Source organism: Trichomycterus rosablanca, chromosome 3, assembly GCF_030014385.1.
Source record: "Trichomycterus rosablanca isolate fTriRos1 chromosome 3, fTriRos1.hap1, whole genome shotgun sequence".
Taxonomy (NCBI): Eukaryota; Metazoa; Chordata; class Actinopteri; order Siluriformes; family Trichomycteridae; genus Trichomycterus; species Trichomycterus rosablanca.
Genome location: NC_085990.1, coordinates 29,249,095 through 29,269,940, shown reverse-complemented (window position 1 = coordinate 29,269,940; position 20,846 = coordinate 29,249,095). Strand labels below are relative to the sequence as shown.

The following is a 20,846-nucleotide window of genomic DNA, read 5'->3' as shown; positions in this document are numbered from 1 at the left end:
CATGAAAGAGTGAACCATGCCAATGTCCTTTGGGCTTGAAAACTAAAACAATATGGTTAAAATGTGAATAAGATGTGATTTATATTTTAATGACATGTCAAATATGAAGAACTATTAAAAAAGCCATAGTATTTCTTGAGAAATCATTGCCAAAAGGCAAAACTATAGTTAGCTACTGTAGGTGCTTTATCCTGGGTCAGGGTCGGGGTGGGTCTTGTTTCCCTGAAAAGACAGGAATAAACCCTTGACCGTGAGGCTCCGGCCATCCCCAAGACACAGCCAGTCATGTCTGTGTAGGTGCTCAGCCAGCTGATAGCACCTGCTGAGATTTTAACTGGGATAGACCGCTGCACCACCCTTGGTTGAAAAACACAAATGCACATACTTCAACTCTGAAGGTTATAGTTTTGCCACTGAATGCCTTATAAAAAACGAAACTTGCTCCTATTGTTTATATCATCTCAACAAACAATATTTCAGATACTCCAGGTTTAATGCCTTCAAAAATATAGCAAATAAAATTTAATAATGTTAATTTTTGTCTTAATACATTGATAATGTAACTCAATCTGAGGTCAGCCATGGCGTGGTTTATTTGGGTAGGTGAGGACCTAAAACAGTATAATATAGTCTACTTATGAGATAATATGGATCCACTACCAAACAAACCCTAATGCAGGATGATTACCGTGAAATTGTGCTTCATCCCTGAATTCTTCAAGATGTGGGAAGTAAAACACAAAACATACATTGCATTTATAGCATTTACCAGATGCTTTTATTAAAAATGACTTACGATTATTACTAAATACAATGCAAGCAGTTGAGTGCTAAGGATCTTGTTCAGGAACCCAACAGTGGCAACTTGGTAATGGTGTTCACTAGTCCAGCGACTATCATTGCCCTAGCTTATTTATTCTATAGAAGGATACAATATATTGTAGTTTATAATATGAAAAAGGAGAATCTGTTACTTGTTAATTATATCTACAATCTTTATTTAACTAATAAAAGTAAAAAGAAAAGATTTTAGTGTTTTACCTGATAAAACTCATTATATTTTGTAAATAGATATAGAATTTCATTTCTGCAACACATTTCAAAAACTAAGAATGGGGCCGCTCAGGTGGCGCAGCGGTAAAAAGAAACGCGCTGCAACCAGGGCTGGATTCTGAGAAGCGTCGTATCGAATCCAGCCTTGCTTTACCGGTTCGAAGCTGAGTGGCTATATGAGCAACGATTGGCCGGTTGCTCATGTGGGGGGTGGGACAAAGAACCGGATGTGGGTCTCTCTCTGTCAGAATGCGATTACGTTCTCTGCCGGCTGATTGGAGGCGCTTACACAGAGATGGGAGAGGGTGCCCTTAGGGTGTGTCTCTCCGCATGCAACGCTAGGTGGCGCCAAAACTCGTCAATGTGTGGGTGGCAAAGATGCATCTGGCTGCTGCTCGTGTTTCGGAGGGGATACGGGTTAGCTTCAATCACCTCCGTCAGGGCAGGGTTCGGCATAGACAGAGAGGAAGCACGATGCTAATTGAACAATTGGATGCGCTAAAAGGGAAGAAAAAGGGGTAAAAAAAAAAAAAAACTAAGAATGGGAACATAGTACCTCAGAAAATCACGGAGACTTAAAACAGTCTGCCACTGCATCAAGAAATGCTACCTAAAACTTTATTAAACAAAAAGAAGACCATACACCAATTCTCTGCAGAAACGCTTCTAAGTTCCTTGGGGCTGAGCTCATCTCACATGGTCTAAAAGTTCAAACGTACGCACAGTTGAAACGTTCTGTGGTTAGATGAGTCCATAGTTCAGCTTGTTTTTGAGAAACACGAACATAAAATTTCTTTGTACAGTATGTTATCAGTGATAGCCCTTTTTGACTGATGTGAAACAGGCTACATTCCAATTTGGGAACTTGATTTTGAACCGGTTTTGGGTTTTTGTGTTTGGTGGTTTGCTTAGAGAATCATGTATTGTATTGTAGTTCATGTATCGTTTTAAATCACGTGTATTGCCTAAGAATCTTGCTTAGAGAATCATGTATTGTATTCCAGCCTATGTATCTTGCTTAGCTTAGGGTAGTGGATGGTTTAGGATCAGGTTTCAGGTGGGTTTAGATTAGCATTAGCAATTAGCATTTAGCATAGTAGTTAGCGTAGTGCTAAACAGGTCATGTGTGTCTTGTCTTATTTTTTGAAACATAGTCTTGTTCATCATAATAATGAATACATGATATGTAATATCTCTGCGGGTGTGTCCACCCTTGCCTCTTGTCTTGAGTCCAGCATTACAGTATGTGATTGGGGACTCTGCATAATTCCATTTTTAACTGGTGCTAGTCTGGAGAAACCCTATCCATATGGTTTCCAGGAGTCAGAATCGCATTTACAACAATTAAAAATAATAATATAATTATTAGTATTATTTTAAAGGCAGTCCCATTTTAATAACCATGTCAGAATGTACATTTTTTTTTTCTATTTTATTTTATTATTTTCTCCCATTTTTTCCCAGTTTAGCGTAGTCAATTGTCTTCCGCTGGGTATAGCGCCTCCTCCGACTTAAGCGCAGCCCTTAGCGGGACCCTTTTTCACCCATGCATTCTGCACAGGCGCCTCTCTATCTGCCAATCAGGGTCCTTACACAGCGTTTGAAGACCCCACCCACATAGTCCGGTCATCCCACCCTGCCCTGTAGGCACTGCCAATTATGCCCGCTAGATGGCGCAGAGCCGACCGGTGGCAACACCGAGTTTCGAAACGAGAAGTTCAAAATCTCGGCGCTGATGTGCCACCTGGGTGCCCAGAATGAACATTAAATGGTCTGATTGTATTAGTCGAGTCTAAACATTTAATCTTGCCACTTTACGTTAAATTGAGAAATTAATTCAATCTTACTACTGTTAAATAAATTAAAACAAACATTTATGAAGTGAGAACTGTCAAAGTATAATTTATGCCAAGCAATGTGCTCTCAAAGTTCCCTCCTACATCAGTTCACATTTCACCAAGCCATCAAATCCCACACTCACTCCTACTCGCATTTCTTCATTATGTAGATGCTGATGTTTTCTTTCTTATTAGTGGTTTTCTATTACTAAACTGTTTATATCCACTTAAATAAAGTATTTAAATACACCCAAAGCTCAGATTCTAAGTAAAAGCTTTATTGCAGTAGTTATTTAAATTTAAAGCAGATTCATCAAGTCAGGAGTCTGTTCACCATAAGAATGCTGTACACACCTTGTTTTTGTCTTCCAGTTTTTACAAACTGCAGCAACATCAAACCTACAACACCGGCACAAACTCAGCACTGCTTGCAAATGCACCCAGACCCACACTATTCCTACCCACACCGACTTAATATTTATTTTGGAAGGGGGAAAATGTAGCATAAGATTGGCAGGCTCAGCATGTACAGAGCTTGAAAAATAAAGCAAAAAATATCTCTCCATCACTCAAAAATTCAGGGTTCACTGACTACTCGAGAACTGCAGGCTAGAGGCAACATATGAGCTTTTATCAGGCAGAGCCCAGGCACGATTGGAAGTCGTGGCCTCTCAGCCTCTAGCACGCCAAGCCAGCAATAACAATAATAAAAGCTAATATTGAGGCAGGGTTGAAGGCGTTAAAGGTTAAGGCTGGGGCAGATGGGGGGAAGAGAGAGAATAGAAGATTGAAGACTGAGAGAGTCTCAATGATCCAGATGAGCTCCATATCGATTCTGATCAGTGCTGTCAAACATGAAACTGAACAGAAGAGAGATTGTTAACAGAATTGTATGAAGTGCTGAATGAAGAATACTGCCAAGAATTTAGCAGCCACTGGTTTCATGAGGCCAACTACCATCTCTTATTGAGATTTGACATCTGGGAAAAGTCAGAAAGGGACAGTCCATATACATATACCTGACTCTACTATACCCCATTTATCAATGGAAAGGACCCATAAATTGAAAGGGTCAGATAAATCAGTATTTATCAGTCACTGACCAGATGTTATCTGGATGGTGGACAATTCACAATTCAGTTACATCCTGTTTTCAGAAAGTGTCAATTTAATAAAGACTAGAGGAATAATTGCACACACTTTACAATTGTACAATGTCATTTAATTTTGTGGTCTGGCTACATTCTTGAATTCTTGCTAATGATCAGAAATGACTTCAGCTAGTGACTTCTCTGTGTCCATATGAATGACTAGTCTGACTGCACCTATATTTTCTTGCTAACATGAGCTATCATCATATGCTGAGAGGAAATGTTAAGCCAGGAATTAAAAGCTGCTGGAGCAGAGATGTCATTGTACACAGTCAAACAATGGGCTTTACACTGCCATGAGCTTACCATGCAAGGCTGCCATACCAGAAAATGACAGTTTGGTTTGCTTTCCAACCTGAAGCTCTAAAAGAAGTTTCATAAATTCTTTATAAATTCATGGCAGCAGCCAAACTAAGCCTTAAAAAGAGTTAAAAACCCTTTCTGAACAATGAAGTATGTGTTCTAATAATTTACCAACAGAAATAAAACAGTTGCAAAAATTATTGGAATGAGTTCAATTGTTTAAGGTCATTATTAAATTTTCACTTTAGCATTTAGCAGATGCTTTTATTCAAAGCGACTTACAGTACTGTGACAGTATATTGTCTAAGCAATTGAGGGTTGAGGGCCTTGCTCAAGGGCCCAACATTGGCAACCTGGCAGCATTGGAGTTTGAACCAACAACCGTTTGATTGCTAGTCCAGTATCCTATCCACTAGGCTACAACTGCCCTCATATTAACTTAACTCCTCATACAAATTAACTCCATATTTGACTCTTTTTGTGTCTGTGTGATTTATTCAGGGCTGGATGTGAGACAGGCTGAAGTGGTGGCACTATCTACGGGTACCAAGTGTATAAATGGAGAGTATCTGAGTGATCAGGGTTTAGCTGTTAATGACTGTCACGCAGAAATCACAGCCAGACGAGCACTGCTGAGATTCCTTTATTCACAACTGGAATTGCACCTCAGGTATGTCCGACACATTTATTACCCACTGTGTAATGTCCACTTTTATTGTCACACTTAATTATTTGAAATTCTTATCATATATTAAATAAAACATGACATTCCATGACAGAAATACCCAAGAGAGTCTGTAAAATATCAATTCATTTATTTACCCACAAATTCAACATCAATAGCACCCTTTTAAAAGTTGTTTGTGGTTCATGGCTTATTCCTTCTTTTATCTAATTCTTATTGCAACATCCTTGCTGTGACTGAGAGCAGCCACATTATCATGCACCACACACACGTGGAGTCAACAACCACCTCTTTTACCTGCGATTGGTGGATTCTTATAGAGATCTGTATTACGTACGTAAAGCTACACAATGCTCTTCGTGAATCACCCACCTCTTATGTAGGCTTCTCGACCAGCCAGCAGAGGTTGCATTTACAGTGGCAATGAGGGAGATGGCCAGCTAGATTAAAGGAAGGATTTGAGGCCCAAGGGGGGTGCAGTGGTAAAATATGCTAGAACGCCTAAGCTGACATCTCAAACTCTTGAGTTTGAATCTCAGATCGGCTTCAGGCAGGCCGGGCACCTATACAAACAATGATTGTTTTGTACGAAAGACAGTAATGTCATAAAGGAATCCTCATAACTGCTGCAGTTATAGCCTCTGCTGGCTTATTAATGGTGCATGCAGAAATATGGGGGATAATGGAGACCCTCATTGCGCAATACAGATCTCCATATGAGCTCACCTAATGCAGGTGAGAAAGAAACAGTCGGCTACAACACACGTGTCGGATGGGGCATGTGTTGGTGAGACCCATGGCTGGATTACTGACCGGGCCAGTGGGGCCAGCGCCCAGGGGCCCTTAAGGTCAGGGGGCCCCGGGGGGGCCCTGGCCCAAAACATTTTGCCTATCAACATTTATGATACAATATATTTTTATTTCCGAGGGCCCTCCATTTTAAGGATCCTCTGACTATTAGGGACTTTGACCCCAGGGCCTCTTGGGGGCCCTAGCCATGCTTTTGGGGGCCCTAGCCATGCTTTTGGGCCCTAGCCATGCTTTTGTGCCCTAGCCATGCTTTTGGGCCCCTTATGAAAATGGATGAGGCGTTGTGGCACTGCTCTGCCTTCGACTTCTGGCTATTAGGGGTCCTAGGAAAGAGGGGGGCATATTTTTAGAGGGCCCTGGTTATGAGAGCCCCTACCAGGGGGCCCTAGAGAAGAGCAGGGCATACCATTAGAGGGCCCTTGATCACGAGGGCCCCTGCTATGGGGCCCTTGACTTCCATAGAAGTCGTTTACCATGGCTCCTTGACTTTCTAGGGACCTACAAATTGCCAGGCAAGCTACCATATTTCATAACAGACGTTTTGTTGCAAATATGCGATTCAGGCCCTTACTTAATGTTTCTGAATTTGTATTGTTTCAAAATTATTATGTTCAATTTCTCTTAAGCGCAGAGACACAAATTAATTTAGCAATTTAGCAATTATTTAAATTTAAGACAAGCAATTTCAAGCAGTTTAAATGCATACACACACTTAACTGAGCTATTTGATGTTCTTTTCATGCCTGACAATATGTCCAACAGTGAGCTCACTTTAAAGGCTAACTCACTCGCTGCAGCATATCCTTCAGATCTGAACATGAGCCTGGCAGATGAATTGATACAATACAAATCATTCATAACAGAAAAACAACTCTTTGCCCAGGGGCCCAGACTATCCTTAATCCGTCCTTGGTGAGACCCTTTGCTGTCGGTAGTGGAAGTCTGAAGATGTAGAAATAACTAGCTATCTAAGATTAGCCAGTTTTGATTTCAGCTAGCCATGTAGATTATAAAGTAAATACACTTACAGTGGATTCACCAAGTATTCAGATGCCTTCATTTTTCGCACACTTGGTGCTGTGGATTTGATCTTAAATAGATATAATTGCTAACTTTGCCATAAATCTCACCTAACCACCAATAATAACAAAATGAATGCATGCTTTAGACTATAACAAAATTATTTTAAAAAATCAAAACCTAAAATCTCTTATTCAGAAAGTATTTAGACCCATTTTAATAATATATAGCAAGCTTCTTATGCAGTAGTTACAGCTGCAAGACTTGTATATGGATATATTGTATCGCCACGAGCTCTATCAGATTATATAGTGAGCATGTGTGCCATCTTCAGGTTTCTCCACAGATGTTCAGTGGGGTTTAATTCAGGGCTTTGAGTGGGCGTTAACCCAAGAAGATTGTTTGAAATATTGTTTTATATTCTTGTCCCTATTTATGCTATAATATAATTGCAAAGATCGATACACAGTTCCTCGGACATCATGACTTAGTTCTTGTCCTGACGTTGCAGTGTAAATTGTGGACTAGTTGGGCAGTTGTGGACTAGTTGGGCAGTTGTGGACTAGTTGGGCAGTTGTAGCCTAGTGGTTAAAGTACTGGACTAGTAAGCAGAAGGTCGCCGGTTCAAACCCCACCACTGCCAGGGTTGCAACTGTTGGGCCCTTGAGCAAGGCCCTTAACCCTCAATTGCTTAGACTGTATACTGTAAGTCGCTTTGGATAAAAGCATCTGATAAATGCCAAAAATGTAAATGTAAATGACTATTATTTACTTATTATTTACTTTCAAACTAAATCCAATGAATTCAAATTGCAACAGGTGAACATCTATTGAGTTCAAGACACGTCCTAAGCAGACATGATGCAGCTGACCATAATTTGCAGTGCTACAGCAAAGGGTTTGAACACTTTTGCATTATTTTTCTAGATAAGAGATTTAATTTACTTTCAGTTTAAGTTCCTAAGCAATGTTTAAAAGCTCTTAAAGCATGTTTTGACTTGTTATGGGTGATTAAGATTAGATTGATGTGGAAAATGCTAATTATATCCATTCAAGATTAAAGTGAAAGGGGTCTAAATACTTCCTGAATCCACTTTATCTTAAAACCTATGATCAAAGTCAGCTAGTTTATACAATAAAAGAGTTTGCCATGAACTTCCATTCCAGAAGAAATTTTAAAGGTAACAAAGCCATTTCAAAGGCTCTACCGGACTTCACTTTGGGGAATCTTGCAGAAGGAGCCAGACTGCCTAATTTTTCCAGGACTGTAGTTATAACCTATTCAGAAAGTCCCAAGATGCCAAAAAATCAAATATTAAAAAAACTGCAATTAAACCAAGCTCTACAGCAACCAGGGTTAATGTTTATATCTCCACAATACTAAACGGATAGACTATGTGGTAATATTTAGGGAAGCATATCTCCTGTTCCATCATGATGGTGCCCCTGTGCACTAAGTGTGGCCCCTAAAGACATGGTTTGACAAGATCGTTGTAAAGAACCTCAATGGTCTGCACAGAAACCTGATGCCAATCCCAGTGAACTTCAACATCAGTTTCTAACCTCTTAAATGTTTTTTTGACTGGATATGCACATACTGTATTACCACAGATATACTAAAAAAAAGCCTTCTCAGAGGTGCAGAGTGCAGTGTGTAAAGAGGGACTCCAAGTCCATCTCAATTCCCACGCATATATGAGGGATCTTCAAAAAAGTTTTCGCACTTTTATATTTTGGTTGGAAATGGTGAGGGCGGGAGGAATAGTAATTGGTCATGTCTGAGAGACTGAGAGAGAGCTTATAGTAAGTACTTAGCACCATCTGATTTCCACCTTTTTGGACTGCTCAAAGAAGCTTTAAGTGAAAGAAGATTTTCATGTGATGATGATGTGATGATAGAGTTAAAAAAAGTGCGGAAACTTTTTGAAGAACCCTCATAAATGGAACATCTAACAAGCTTGTATTCAGGTGTCCACATACATTTGGTCTTATGGTGTATCACTGGGATAGAGCAAAATATTTATTGGGCTTCAGTGTTATATGATTGCTGATTAAAGTCTGAAAAAAAAAACTTTCAAATGTCTTCCTAGATTCAGACTCATCTAGTGAGAAACCGTCTGCTTTAATGTCGGATTTGCATACTTACTATATCTTCATGTGCAGATGGCAGAGAGTCGAAAGTCTAATTAGATCAAACATTACAGTCATAGCCAAACAAAATGCTTCAGTTGCTTTAGTGAGAAGAACCATAGATTATTTCCCACTGCACAGCAAGAACACTGGAAAAATGCACTGGAAAATAGGAGCTGTGCTTTTCCGACCATGAATTTAGTGGTAAAGACTGTTAAAAACTGGTGGCATCACACATAATCTGGAGTTTAGAATCTGTGTGTGTGGCTTTTCTTCTGTTCTTTGTTTGATGTAGTCCTGTAGGTGTGTCAGTAAATTTGCTGATGTGTGTTAAAGTGGGGCATCGCTGGAGGAGTGTGTACCATGTACCCGCATCCTCCACATCATTTGGGTTAAAGACTTACAACATCCGATTTGCTCCTCTATTTATCCTCTCCTTTTTTTCTGACAGAGTAATGACTGCAGTGCTTGTGTGTGTGTGTTGTGAGAGTTGACAGTGATGGGCTATGCCTCCGTCTGGTAAAAAGGCCAGCATTCTTCACTGTTTCTTTACTCCATTATTACTACAGAATGTGTGCTCTAAACATTTTAGCGACAGTGCTGTTTCTCACCCAGCTTTTTTATGTCTGTTTGTCTGCCTGATATCCCATCATCTTTCTTTCTGTGATATTGCTACAGTAAGCGAGAGGAGGACAGGGAGCAGTCCATCTTCATCCGACATAAAGATTCGTATTTCCGTCTCCGAGACAACATCCTCTTCCACATGTACATCAGCACCTCGCCATGTGGAGACGCCCGCATCAACTCACCCTACGAACTCACCACAGACTGTAAGATATTTATACACAGTATTTTTGTTTACTCTCACACACTCACAATCACTGTGTTCTAATTGTAAGACAATTTGTGTCATGCTGCAGTTACAATTTAGGTTCCTTAGATTGAATACATTTGACTCCACATGGCTTACTTTCTACTCCATGTGTTGGGTATATAGAGATTAAGACTCTGGCATTGTGTTGCTATGTGTGAGGACAAACAATATGTTACTTTAGATACGAGGGATATTCTAAATGTATCCACACTTTCATATACAGTACTGTACTCTACAGTTAGTGAGTGTATACTATACTATACATTAATTTACTGTTCTGTATAGTTATTTAGTGTATGTAGGTAGTGTAGTGTATAGTATATAGTATAGTATATATATTACACTGATCAGCCATAACATCAAAACCACCTCCCTGTTTCTACACTCACTGTCCATTTTATCAGCTCCACTTACCATATAGGAGCACTTTGTAGTTCTACAATTACTGACTTTAGTCCATCTGTTTCTCTACATACATTTTTAGCCTGCTTTCACCCTGTTTTTCAATGGTCAGGACCCCCACAGGACCACCACAGAGCAGGTATTATTTAGTTTGTGGATGATTCTCAGCACTGCAGTGACACTGACATGGTGGTGGTGTGTTAGTGTACTGTACTGTGGTGTACATTTAGTGTAGTGTATACAGTTGCACACCTGAAAAATAAAGCCCATTTTTATATATCTAATGAAGATATTACTGTGACTAAAAAGGAAAACAAATTGCAAAATATCAAATAAAAGACACGAAACATTCACAAACTGCAACAAAGACAGTGGATAGAAAAGGGATAGTGCAGAAATGAGAACAGAATTTCATAATATGACAGGCTACTCCAGCCGTCTGTGACAAACCATAAGCACACTCCTAAACCTTGTGGAAAGCCTTCCCAGAACAGTTGAAGCTGTTATAGCTGCAAAGTGTGAGCCAACATCATATTAAACCTTATGGATTGAGAATGGAATGTCACTCAAGTTCATATACGTGTGAAGGCAGACAAGCGAATACTTTTGGCAATATAGTGTATATAATCATATTATGTTTCTTATTGTTGATTAAGTGAAGTAAACATTTACTCACATAGCAACTGTGTAGTCCCAGCACTGTGTAAGAATTATGAAATGCACCCAGTCTGAATTTCCAAAAGCTCAAGTCTGATCTCTAACTGATCTCATCCTGTACCATCAAAAGAAGAGGATACCAAGGCAAAACCTTTAGTGTAATCTTTACTAAAAACCAGTGCACATCAAGGCTTTACCTGCAATCTCCAGAAAGGCAGTCTCTAGAGAAATCCATTTAAAAAAATGCAGCATTGGTATAGCTGTGTATCGAAGTTGATCAAGAAAGAATCAATTGTATACCAGTTTATTCTAAAGCTGTTCAGTGGGGCTCTGTGAAGGCCACTGGAGTTTATTTAAAACTAGCTTTTCTTTATGTGCTTGCTTTGTGCACAGGGGCACATTAGGGGTGTTTTTGTATGTTTCTCCATATAGTAAATTGAGAAAAATCATTACATCTGAATATTTTTCTACACTTTATCAGTGTATTTTTACTATTTATGTTCATTCAGCTAGCCATTAAATTCTTCCATTACTTGTCTTCTTTAATTAGTGTTCTCTCCTATACATTCTGTATATTTAACTCCGCTTATCATTTCCTATTACCATTAAACTCTTGTATATCATGAAATCATTGTATCGTGAAATCATTTAGCCATATGTATTTCTCTATTGTCACAAAGGGTTCACAAACTAAAAAAACTGGCGCCCCTAATTATATTATTGTTATTTATGATAATAAAAAATCTATTATTTAATTAATAGTTACAATTTACCCTGCATTCACAAATGGTTCCTTTATGTAAGAATACTACATCTATATTGGTACCTGAGTTAAGACTACAACTGCCAATGTTAAAATTGGCTAACTGGCTGTGAAGCACTTTAGCTTCTTAGTGAGTTGTTGATTTTATTACTAAGCCAGCATAATAAATGCATTATATAATGCTATCATTAAATAATGTATGCAAGACTAAGTTTAATTAGCTTTTACAGCTCAAACCCTGGTACATCCAAAATGCAAAGTGATTAGAAACTGTAAAACTGTACATTCAAAATAGCCTCATATGTAATTGTGTTTATTAATTGCCATACAAGTTATACATACAGCATTCAAGACTCTACAACAGAACATAATTGTTAAAATAAATAAATACATTTTAAAATGTTGTCAGAACAGAAATGATTGACCAGACATTTGAGGAATAAGTTAAGCAGGTTTTAAAATACTGAATGTAGAGCAAACAAATACAAATGATACAATTCTGAAAATCAGAATTCAAAAATACAAAACTGGGTCATACACAGAAAAGTTAAATAACAGGATGCAGGGTAATTAATAATAATAATGTATTTATTACTGAATTACTATTCATTAAATAATATATTTTTTATTATCATTAATAACAATAATATCTTTAGTAAATGGGGCACCAGTCTGGACAAAATATATTAAAATGAAACAAATGTGACTACAGAAACGTCAAGTAGATGGTAGTTATAATTAACTGCAGGGAATTTAATTGCTTACATTTTGTGATTTTTTTAGGTTGTAGAAAACTTTGTGACAATAGAGAAATACATACAGCTTAAACATACAGTGATTTTTTTATGTGTTGCAAAAACACAAAATTTACAAAATGCATCATCTAAAGGCAGTTGCATCTAAGTCAAAACAGCTACTTTTTCTCATGTTTCATTTTTTTATTCATTGCTGTTTATGTTTCATGCTTCCGATCACAGTCTGTATTTCTTTATCATTTTCACATGTCTATTTTTAAATTAAAGGGATCTTTTTAAAAAAAAGATATATATTTTTTTTTATAAACTTTTGTCAGTTGCTGTTAGACAGCAACTACTTTTTATGTCCCAATCTAGTGCCCTCAAAATCACTTTCACATTTTAGAGCATGTCAGATTAAGACAGATTTATTAAGACATCAAGTTTGTTTTCTGTACAATCACTAGGATGTTTTTTTTTATCTATAATATATTTCCATCATAAATTGTACATGCACATTCATCACCCTTCATGTTTATCTTAGATTAGTGCACTATTATATACAGTGGTACCTTGTAACTCGACGTCCTCTAAACTCAAAATCTTTGAAACTCGAAGCCCTTTGTCGAGAAATTTGTACACTTAAACTTTTTTTAATTAATTTATTTAATTTCAAAATAACAATGAACAGCTGCTTTGTTCAGCGCTTGGCTTGAGTGATGCAGTAAGATATCATCAAAGTGCGAATATGAGCTGAATCTGCATTTGTGTGGAGTAACTGTCAAATTAATTCTAAAAGTGCCCTGTGTTTATCTGTATTTTCCTCCTGTTTCACTTTTAAACTTGTGTTATAGCTCAGAGTGCTGAGAGTACATATAAAATCATGTAACATATAAAATCATTCTTTTACATAAGCCTAAAATATATGCAGTTCCACGGGACCATGGAACACATTAACAGGTTTCCCATACATCCTTATAGGAAAAAAATACCTTGAAGCTCAACGCCTTTTAAACACAACACCACTCCCAGAGCCAACTGACTTTGAGTTTCAAGGTAGCACTGTATATGGGAGGCAAAGGGTTATCTATGGCAGAGTAATCAGTAGAAAGGAGGAGGGACACCTTCTTGCAGGAAAGTTTTGAACTTCTTGTGTTTGATTATTAAAGTGTTTAAACCCTCATCAGTCCTCTTTTACAGCGAACCGGCTTATACTTATTAACGTTTGCCTCACAGACTTCTGTGAAAGTTCAGAGAGAGAAACTCAGCTTAACTTAACAGCTAACTTAACACTGTTGTTAAGTAGCTTTGAGATAATTTTGAGGTGATTTTTTTCTTCTAATTTTGTTAGATCTCAGTGTGTTAATCAACATAAATACATCTATTAATGTTCTAACACCAAGGTCATTTATAGGAAGAGACAGAAAAAAGTTCCCTTTTAAAAACATTTTCAACCAATCGAATCAGCTGCTTAAAACTAAAAGTTACAAGTTTAAATACCAGTACTACCAAAAAAGACCAAGAAGCTTTTAACCAACCTTAAAGCAATAGTTTGGTCAAGAAGAGCTAGAGTTTAAATTCAAATGTTTTGTCTTGAGAATGTTTTTGCAGAAATCATGTACTGTGACTGACTGAATGACCACCACTTAAAGTAGTTTTAATGTCTTAAAATCAAAATGTTGAGTTCTTGCATAAGCTTACTGGGGATTGTCTTAAAATATGACTGCAGGCAGTTCAAATTTCAAGCATATTGACTCTGTGTGATGTTGTAGCACCAGCAGAATGAGATCTGGGATTTTCTTGCTGAAAAGAAAACATCAAATACCTGGGGAAAGACGTGGCTTTGATATCAGCAAATGTCACATTAAAATCCCTATGCCTTCACATCAGTAGTACCTTCACACATATGCAAGTCACCCATGTCATCATCACTGATACACTGCCATGCCATGTCAGATTTTGACTATTATGTCTTTTTTGAGAAAATTCTGGATAGTCCTTTTTATTTTGGCACAGAAAACTTGTTTTTTTGTGAGGTCTGTTTTTGTTTTTCTCAAGAACAATTCTGGACCACAGGACATTTTCACTTTTGTGTGGTCTTTCTAAGATGAGCTTGGGCTCAAAGGACTTGATGGCATTTCTGTAAAGAACTGATGTACAGCTTCCTCTTTGTGTAATAGAGTTTTAGGTTGTATTTCTTAATGCAGCAGTGAACTGGGTTAAGTGACAATGGTTTTATAATACACTCCCAAGCCCATTTGGCTATAAATTATCACAGTGGCTTGTTGGTTTTCTTTACTAAGCACTTAAGCTGACAACTAACATGCACTTACATACGCTTCTATAGCGTCCTAAAAAATAAATAATAAAAAAAAACATTACTTTGTTCTAACAGGGTTTCAGAGGATTTGTACCCTTGGACTGTTGTCTACTTAAACTAGACTAGAGAAATATTAACTGTGAAAGCACATATGTAAATCGCTCTGGATAAATGCTTCTGCAAATTGCCGTAACTGTTAAAGACCTAAAATATTGTAATTCTTCATTGAGAAATGCCTGTAATTTTTTTAATATGTACATTCTATGTCTTTTCATTTATTTTAAGCTCCACATGTATACAGCATTAATAGAATGTAATATAATTCATTTTATACACCTAATAGAAATAGGTGTGGCTACAACTCAGTTATTAGAATGGGTACCTTTACTTATATAGTATACCGAATAGGCATTATGACCGTTGACAGGTGAAGTGAAGAACACTGATTATCTCCTAATCATGGCACCTGTTAGTGGGTGGGATATATTAGGCAGCAAGTGAACATTTTATCCTCAAAATTGATGTGTTAGAAGCAGGAAAAATGAGAAAATTTGACAAGAGCCAAATTGTGATGGCTAGACGAGTCAAAGCATCTCCAATACTGCAGCTCTTGTGGGGTGTTCCCAGTCTGCAGTGGATGCACGTGGGGAGCGAAGGCTGGCCCATGTGGTCCGATCCAATAGACGAACTACTGTAGCTCAAATTGCTGAAGAAGTTAATGCTGGTTCTGATAGAAAGGTGTCAGAATACACAGTGCATCACAGTTTGTTGCTTGTGGGGCAGAAAAAGAGGGACCAACACAATGTTAGGAAGGTGGTCATAATGTTATGCCTAATCGGTGTATCTGCAAAGCATATCTTTAATAGGATCTAAATGTTCTCAGTCATAAAAGAAAAGTAGGAATTACATGAAGCCATTGTAAGTATACCTACCAGTTAACTGTACCAGCAAGGCCTCCTTTTAAATTGTATCAACAGCACACCTATTCAGACCTAAATAAAAGACCTAAATTATATTCAATCTTGCATTAAGACATGTATCACATTAATTCACAATTCTATTACATAGTTTGGCACAGAATAGTGAGCCACCACCCAACTTTGCTTACATAGACGTAGACATATTTGTGGATCCTCTTTTTGTACCCAATCATGATACCCTGAACTGTTACCTGTTCACCTGTTTAGTGTGGAATGGTGTTACTGTATCTATATTTACATAGTACAATTTGGTCAGACAAAACATTAGCTTCAGTGAAATAGATTACACCTCAATTAAAATAATCTGATTCATGTCAATTCCAAATACAAAGAACATAAGCATTTTATAAGGTTGATAATCTTGTCTTTGCATGAGGTTAATAATCTTTTATGTAGTCATTTTAATATCAAAATAAAAACCAGTTAAACCTGGGAATTTATTTTATTCTCATTTACCTGTGCAGATGTTCTCCATAAAATGCCCAGACCTACATTTAGGAGAAAACACTGGGCCTTATGAGACCAGTGACCACAACCTGAAATTCTAATCTTAAATAGTGTAGTATAATAAGAACAATAAAACAACATACTCCACCATGTTTCACTTGATTGATTGATTGATTGATTGGTTGGTTGGTTGATGATCAATCAATACACAATAGCCATAACTGATACATAATTTAGCCAAAATTTGGGCAACTACAGTTTAATTATTCCAAATGTAACAAGTTTACAGATGATTTGGTGTTCCAGTAAAACTACTAAAGAGGGTGCTGATTTATAACTAATAGATAATTAGATCTTAAATTTGGTGAACCATCATTGCAAAACCAAAAGTATAACAACTTTTTCACAAGGGTGATATTGCTGTTGGCCAACTTTGTTCCTTAAATTAAACATTAAACAAAAATGCAAAGACAGGAAAGTTCTGAAACATATCACATTTACACTGTACTATATAAAAACATTTTCTCTCAATGTTGCTCACATGTTGTGTGTTTGTTTGTGTGTGTGTGATTCAGTCTCAGTGCACAACAGTAGATCGCTGGTAAAGAAGTTCCACAGTCATTTGCGAAGTAAGATCGAGTCAGGCGAGGGTACGCTACCTGTACGGTGCAGATCAGCTGTACAGACATGGGATGGAGTGATGCAGGGTGAGAGACTTGTCACCATGTCCTGCACTGACAAGATAGCCAGGTATGTACTCCATCCAAACTGACAACACCTGCAAACCTCAAGCACTATCTTGTTTCAGCTTGCTACTTAGTCTTATCTTCACGCCTGTGGGAAAGGTAAAGTGATTGGGGGCATCATCATTGCAGGATTGTGTTCATGCAAAAATGGTTTATCTAGTAGTTTACCCTGGCTTGTATTTACCCTGTGCTTTTTATTTAGCTTGACACCAATCATTCATTTGAATCCTAAAACAAAAACTGCATAATCATATACAAACATTATTTAGTTAGTGTTTTTATATGTACTTTTTATGTTTAATTTATTTCCATCTTTATATGTATACAATATATATCATGTTCATGTTGGGAGCATTAATAGGATAGAATAGAACAGAATACATTTTGCACACCTATTAGAAATGGGTGGGGCCTCAACTAAGCTTTTAAGATGCCCATATAGTACACCTGCAAAATACATCATTAAAGGAGTCTGAAAGGTTCTCAGTTATGTAAAGTAGGAATTACATGAAGCCACTGTAAGCTTAGTAAAATTGCTGCCATATTGTGTAAAGTTGGTTTGTTCCAATTTAACACAACAAAGTATTGGATATCAGAATGCCAAAGTATTGGATATCAGAAGAAAGGTAAATACTTACAGCCTTAGGGCACATTCACATGAAAAGCGTTTTGCTCAGCGCTTGGCTTGAGTGGTGTGGTAAAACGTCATCAAAGTGCACCACGACACAAATACGCATTTGTGTGAAAGTCATCAAATTCACTTTGAAAGCATCCATATGTATCTGTGGTTACCTGTATTTTTCCCACTGTTTCACTTTTAAACTTGTGTTACAGCTAGGGTGGCCACATTCATAGTCACAAAAAGGAGGACATTACACCCCAGAAAGGAGGACATTACACCCAAAAGGAGGACGTCATATTAGGAACAGGGGGACATGATACTGCAACATACATAATGAAACCAGAACCCATATAACAGAGTTTTTGATCAATTTAAGCAAGAATTCTATAACAAATTACTGTTTTACTCACCAAATGTTGTGTCTACTTTTCATATTTAAGTCTGTTCCTCGCTGCCTCCAAAAGTTTACTTTTTGGCATTTTCACAGCGTTCCTGAGCATGAGAGCTGACTAATTGACTCAAGTAGAGGTGTTTACAGAACAGAGCGGGCGGGCGAAATTCAACCACCCAATCACAGACTACCATTTAGAGGGCGGACCTTCTGCGATTGGCCAGTTTAATCAGGAACTCAGCTCAGAAGCTCAGCGGGAAGCTAAGCAGCACAGCCACACTCCATAGAAAAACAATGGCACAGTCGGCGCAAAAGCGGTTTTGCCGCTTCTTAATGTGGGTGCCACTTTAGTTATTAAGCTAAAGAGACATGATGTACAAGGCAAATTGTGTTTATCCTATACTACACATTATACATGGAGTAATGTGATAAATATACAAAGGTTCTTCAAAAAGTTTCCACACTTTTTAAACTTTATTTATTAAGAATTTCAAAAACACATTACATCACTTTTCTACAGTCACCTTCTGATGCATTTTTCCCAGCGTCGTACCAACTACTTAATGCCATCAAGGATGGTTAAGCGGGAAGTCACTGATGCACAGCTGCTTTCACATCATCACATGAAAATCTTCTTCCTCTTAAAGCTTCTTTGAGCGGTTCAAAAAGGTGGAAATCAGATGGCGCTAAATCCATACTATAAGCTCTCTCTCAGTCTCTCAGACACGACCGATTACTATTCCTCCCACCTTCACCGTTTCCAATGACAATATAAAAGTGTTGAAACTTTTTGAATATCCGTCGTAGGTTCAAACTGGCATACAAGAGCAGGTCATGTTACAGTGGTGAACCAGTTAAACATACCAGAAATGCCTTCTTTTTAATTGCATCAACAGCACACCTGTTAATAGTTAGGAGTCCGAGGGCAAATAACTGGTTTGGTGGACATACCTTTCTCCTGTTCATCACAGCAGTAATGCCCAATTGGTTACTGTTACCTCATGAATACATAATATGGTAGTTGGCACTTTCCTATGAGCTAACATGGGTACACATTTTTTCACAGCAAGCACATGCTAGAACCCAGTTTTTATTAGTAGCAGTGATGCAATTTTGAAAGATCTAGATCATTGACAATGGTTAAAACTCAGCACTTGTGAATTCAGGCTAAGAACTTGTACCTGGGGTAAAAGCTTAGGTGGGTGTTAACAGCGTCAGTACTAGAGCAGTCCGAGCGTCTCCAGAGATGTGAACACATATTGATTTAAGGTTTATCTTTATTAGAGGATTACTTTTTATGAAGGCATGTAAGTTCTGTTTAAATAGGCCCCCTTTTTCCAGTGCCTTTTAATGAGGGCCGAAAGGTTGGCCTGATATTTGCCTTTAAAGGAGGCATGGCTGCGGTTCAGCACTGCTGTTGTCTAATGACCACTCTGGTTGTGAAGTGCAGCTTTGATAATCCCTCTGTAATTAGTTCCTGGAGTGGATATGTCATAGCATAAATCCATGTTCTCCTGGGCTTCCTGTTGTACCTGGATCCTTTTTAGGAGAGAGAGAGAGAGAGAGAGAGAGAGAGAGAGAGAGAGAGAAGAACCAATTCTTGTTGCTTAAGTCTTCTACCATGTCTTCATGTGTTAGTATGTGGCCATCCTCAGCCAGCATGGATTTTGTGCATACATGTAGTGTACAATCCATTTTTTATATTGTAGCCACAACTTTATCATGGTCAGGGTTACGGTGGGTCTAGTTTTCCCAGAATGACTGGATGCATTGCAGAAATGCACCCCAGACAGGACACCAATCCATTATGGGGCCTCCCTCCTAAGATATAGCCCAAATGGCCCATAGCACCAAAGGAGATTCAAACCCTGGATTCCAACAGTTGTAGCCTAGTGTAATTTACCAGTGTGCCACCCAAGTGCCAAGAATATTTGTATCGTTTTTGTTAAGAAATAGGGTTACACACATTCATGTGCAAAATTAAATAGAATTGCTCCTTTCATTCTGCAATATTGTGGCTTTGTACTGAAGCATAGGCGATTCGTAGTTTGTAGTTTAAATAATTTATGTTGGGCGCAAGTTTGACTCTCAGCTCTGCTATTGGCTGGTGTGTTAGTACAGCCCTCCACGGTCAGGAGTGAAGATCTACAGTAGTAGAGGTGAAATACAATCAGGTAATTGGATACACCTAGACCAACAAACAAATACATACATAAATAATTTAGGTGAACAACAGAATCTTCTTGGGAATTAAATGTGAAATTATCCTCAAATGTCTCATTTAAATTATTATCAACGCAAACGGGGTACATTTAACAGCAGGAGTGCAGAATTTGGTATACAGATATATATACAGATCAGCCATAACATTAAAACCACCTCCTTGTTTCTACATTCACTGTCTATTTTATCAGCTCCATTTACCATATAGAAGCACTTTGTAGTTCTACAATTACTGACTGTAGTCCATCTGTTTCTCTACATACTTTCACTCTGTTCTTCAATGGTCAGGACCCCCGCAGGGCCACCACAGAGCAGGTATTATTTAGGTGGTGGATCATTCTCAGCACTGCAGTGACACTGACATGGTGGCGGTGTGTTAGTGTGTGTTGTGCTGGTATGAGGGGATCAGACACAGCAGCGCTGATGGAGTTTTTAAACACCTCACTGTCTCTGCTGGACTGAAAATAGTCCACCAACCAAAAATATATCCAGCCAACAGCGCCCCGTGGGCAGCGTAATGTGACCACTGATGAAGGTCTAGAAGATGACCAACTCAAACAGCAGCAATAGATGAGCGATCGTCTCTGACTTTACATCTACAAGGTGGACCAACTATGTAGGAGTGTCTAATAGAGGGTACAGTGAGTGGACACGGTATTTAAAAACTCCAGCAGCGCTGCTGTGTCTGATCCACCCA

The 20,846-nt window shown here is 38.1% G+C and overlaps 1 protein-coding gene across 1 annotated transcript in view; it reads left to right on the top strand.

The window, feature by feature from the left end:
• adarb2 (adenosine deaminase RNA specific B2 (inactive)) overlaps positions 1-20,846 on the top strand; it is a 111,676-nt gene that overhangs the window by 55,823 nt on the left and 35,007 nt on the right. Inside the window, exons 4-6 of the mRNA XM_062992041.1 lie at positions 4,847-5,015; positions 9,669-9,820; positions 16,743-16,917. Of these exons, the coding sequence (XP_062848111.1) occupies positions 4,847-5,015; positions 9,669-9,820; positions 16,743-16,917 (496 nt within the window). The remainder of the gene's footprint in view (positions 1-4,846; positions 5,016-9,668; positions 9,821-16,742; positions 16,918-20,846) is intronic.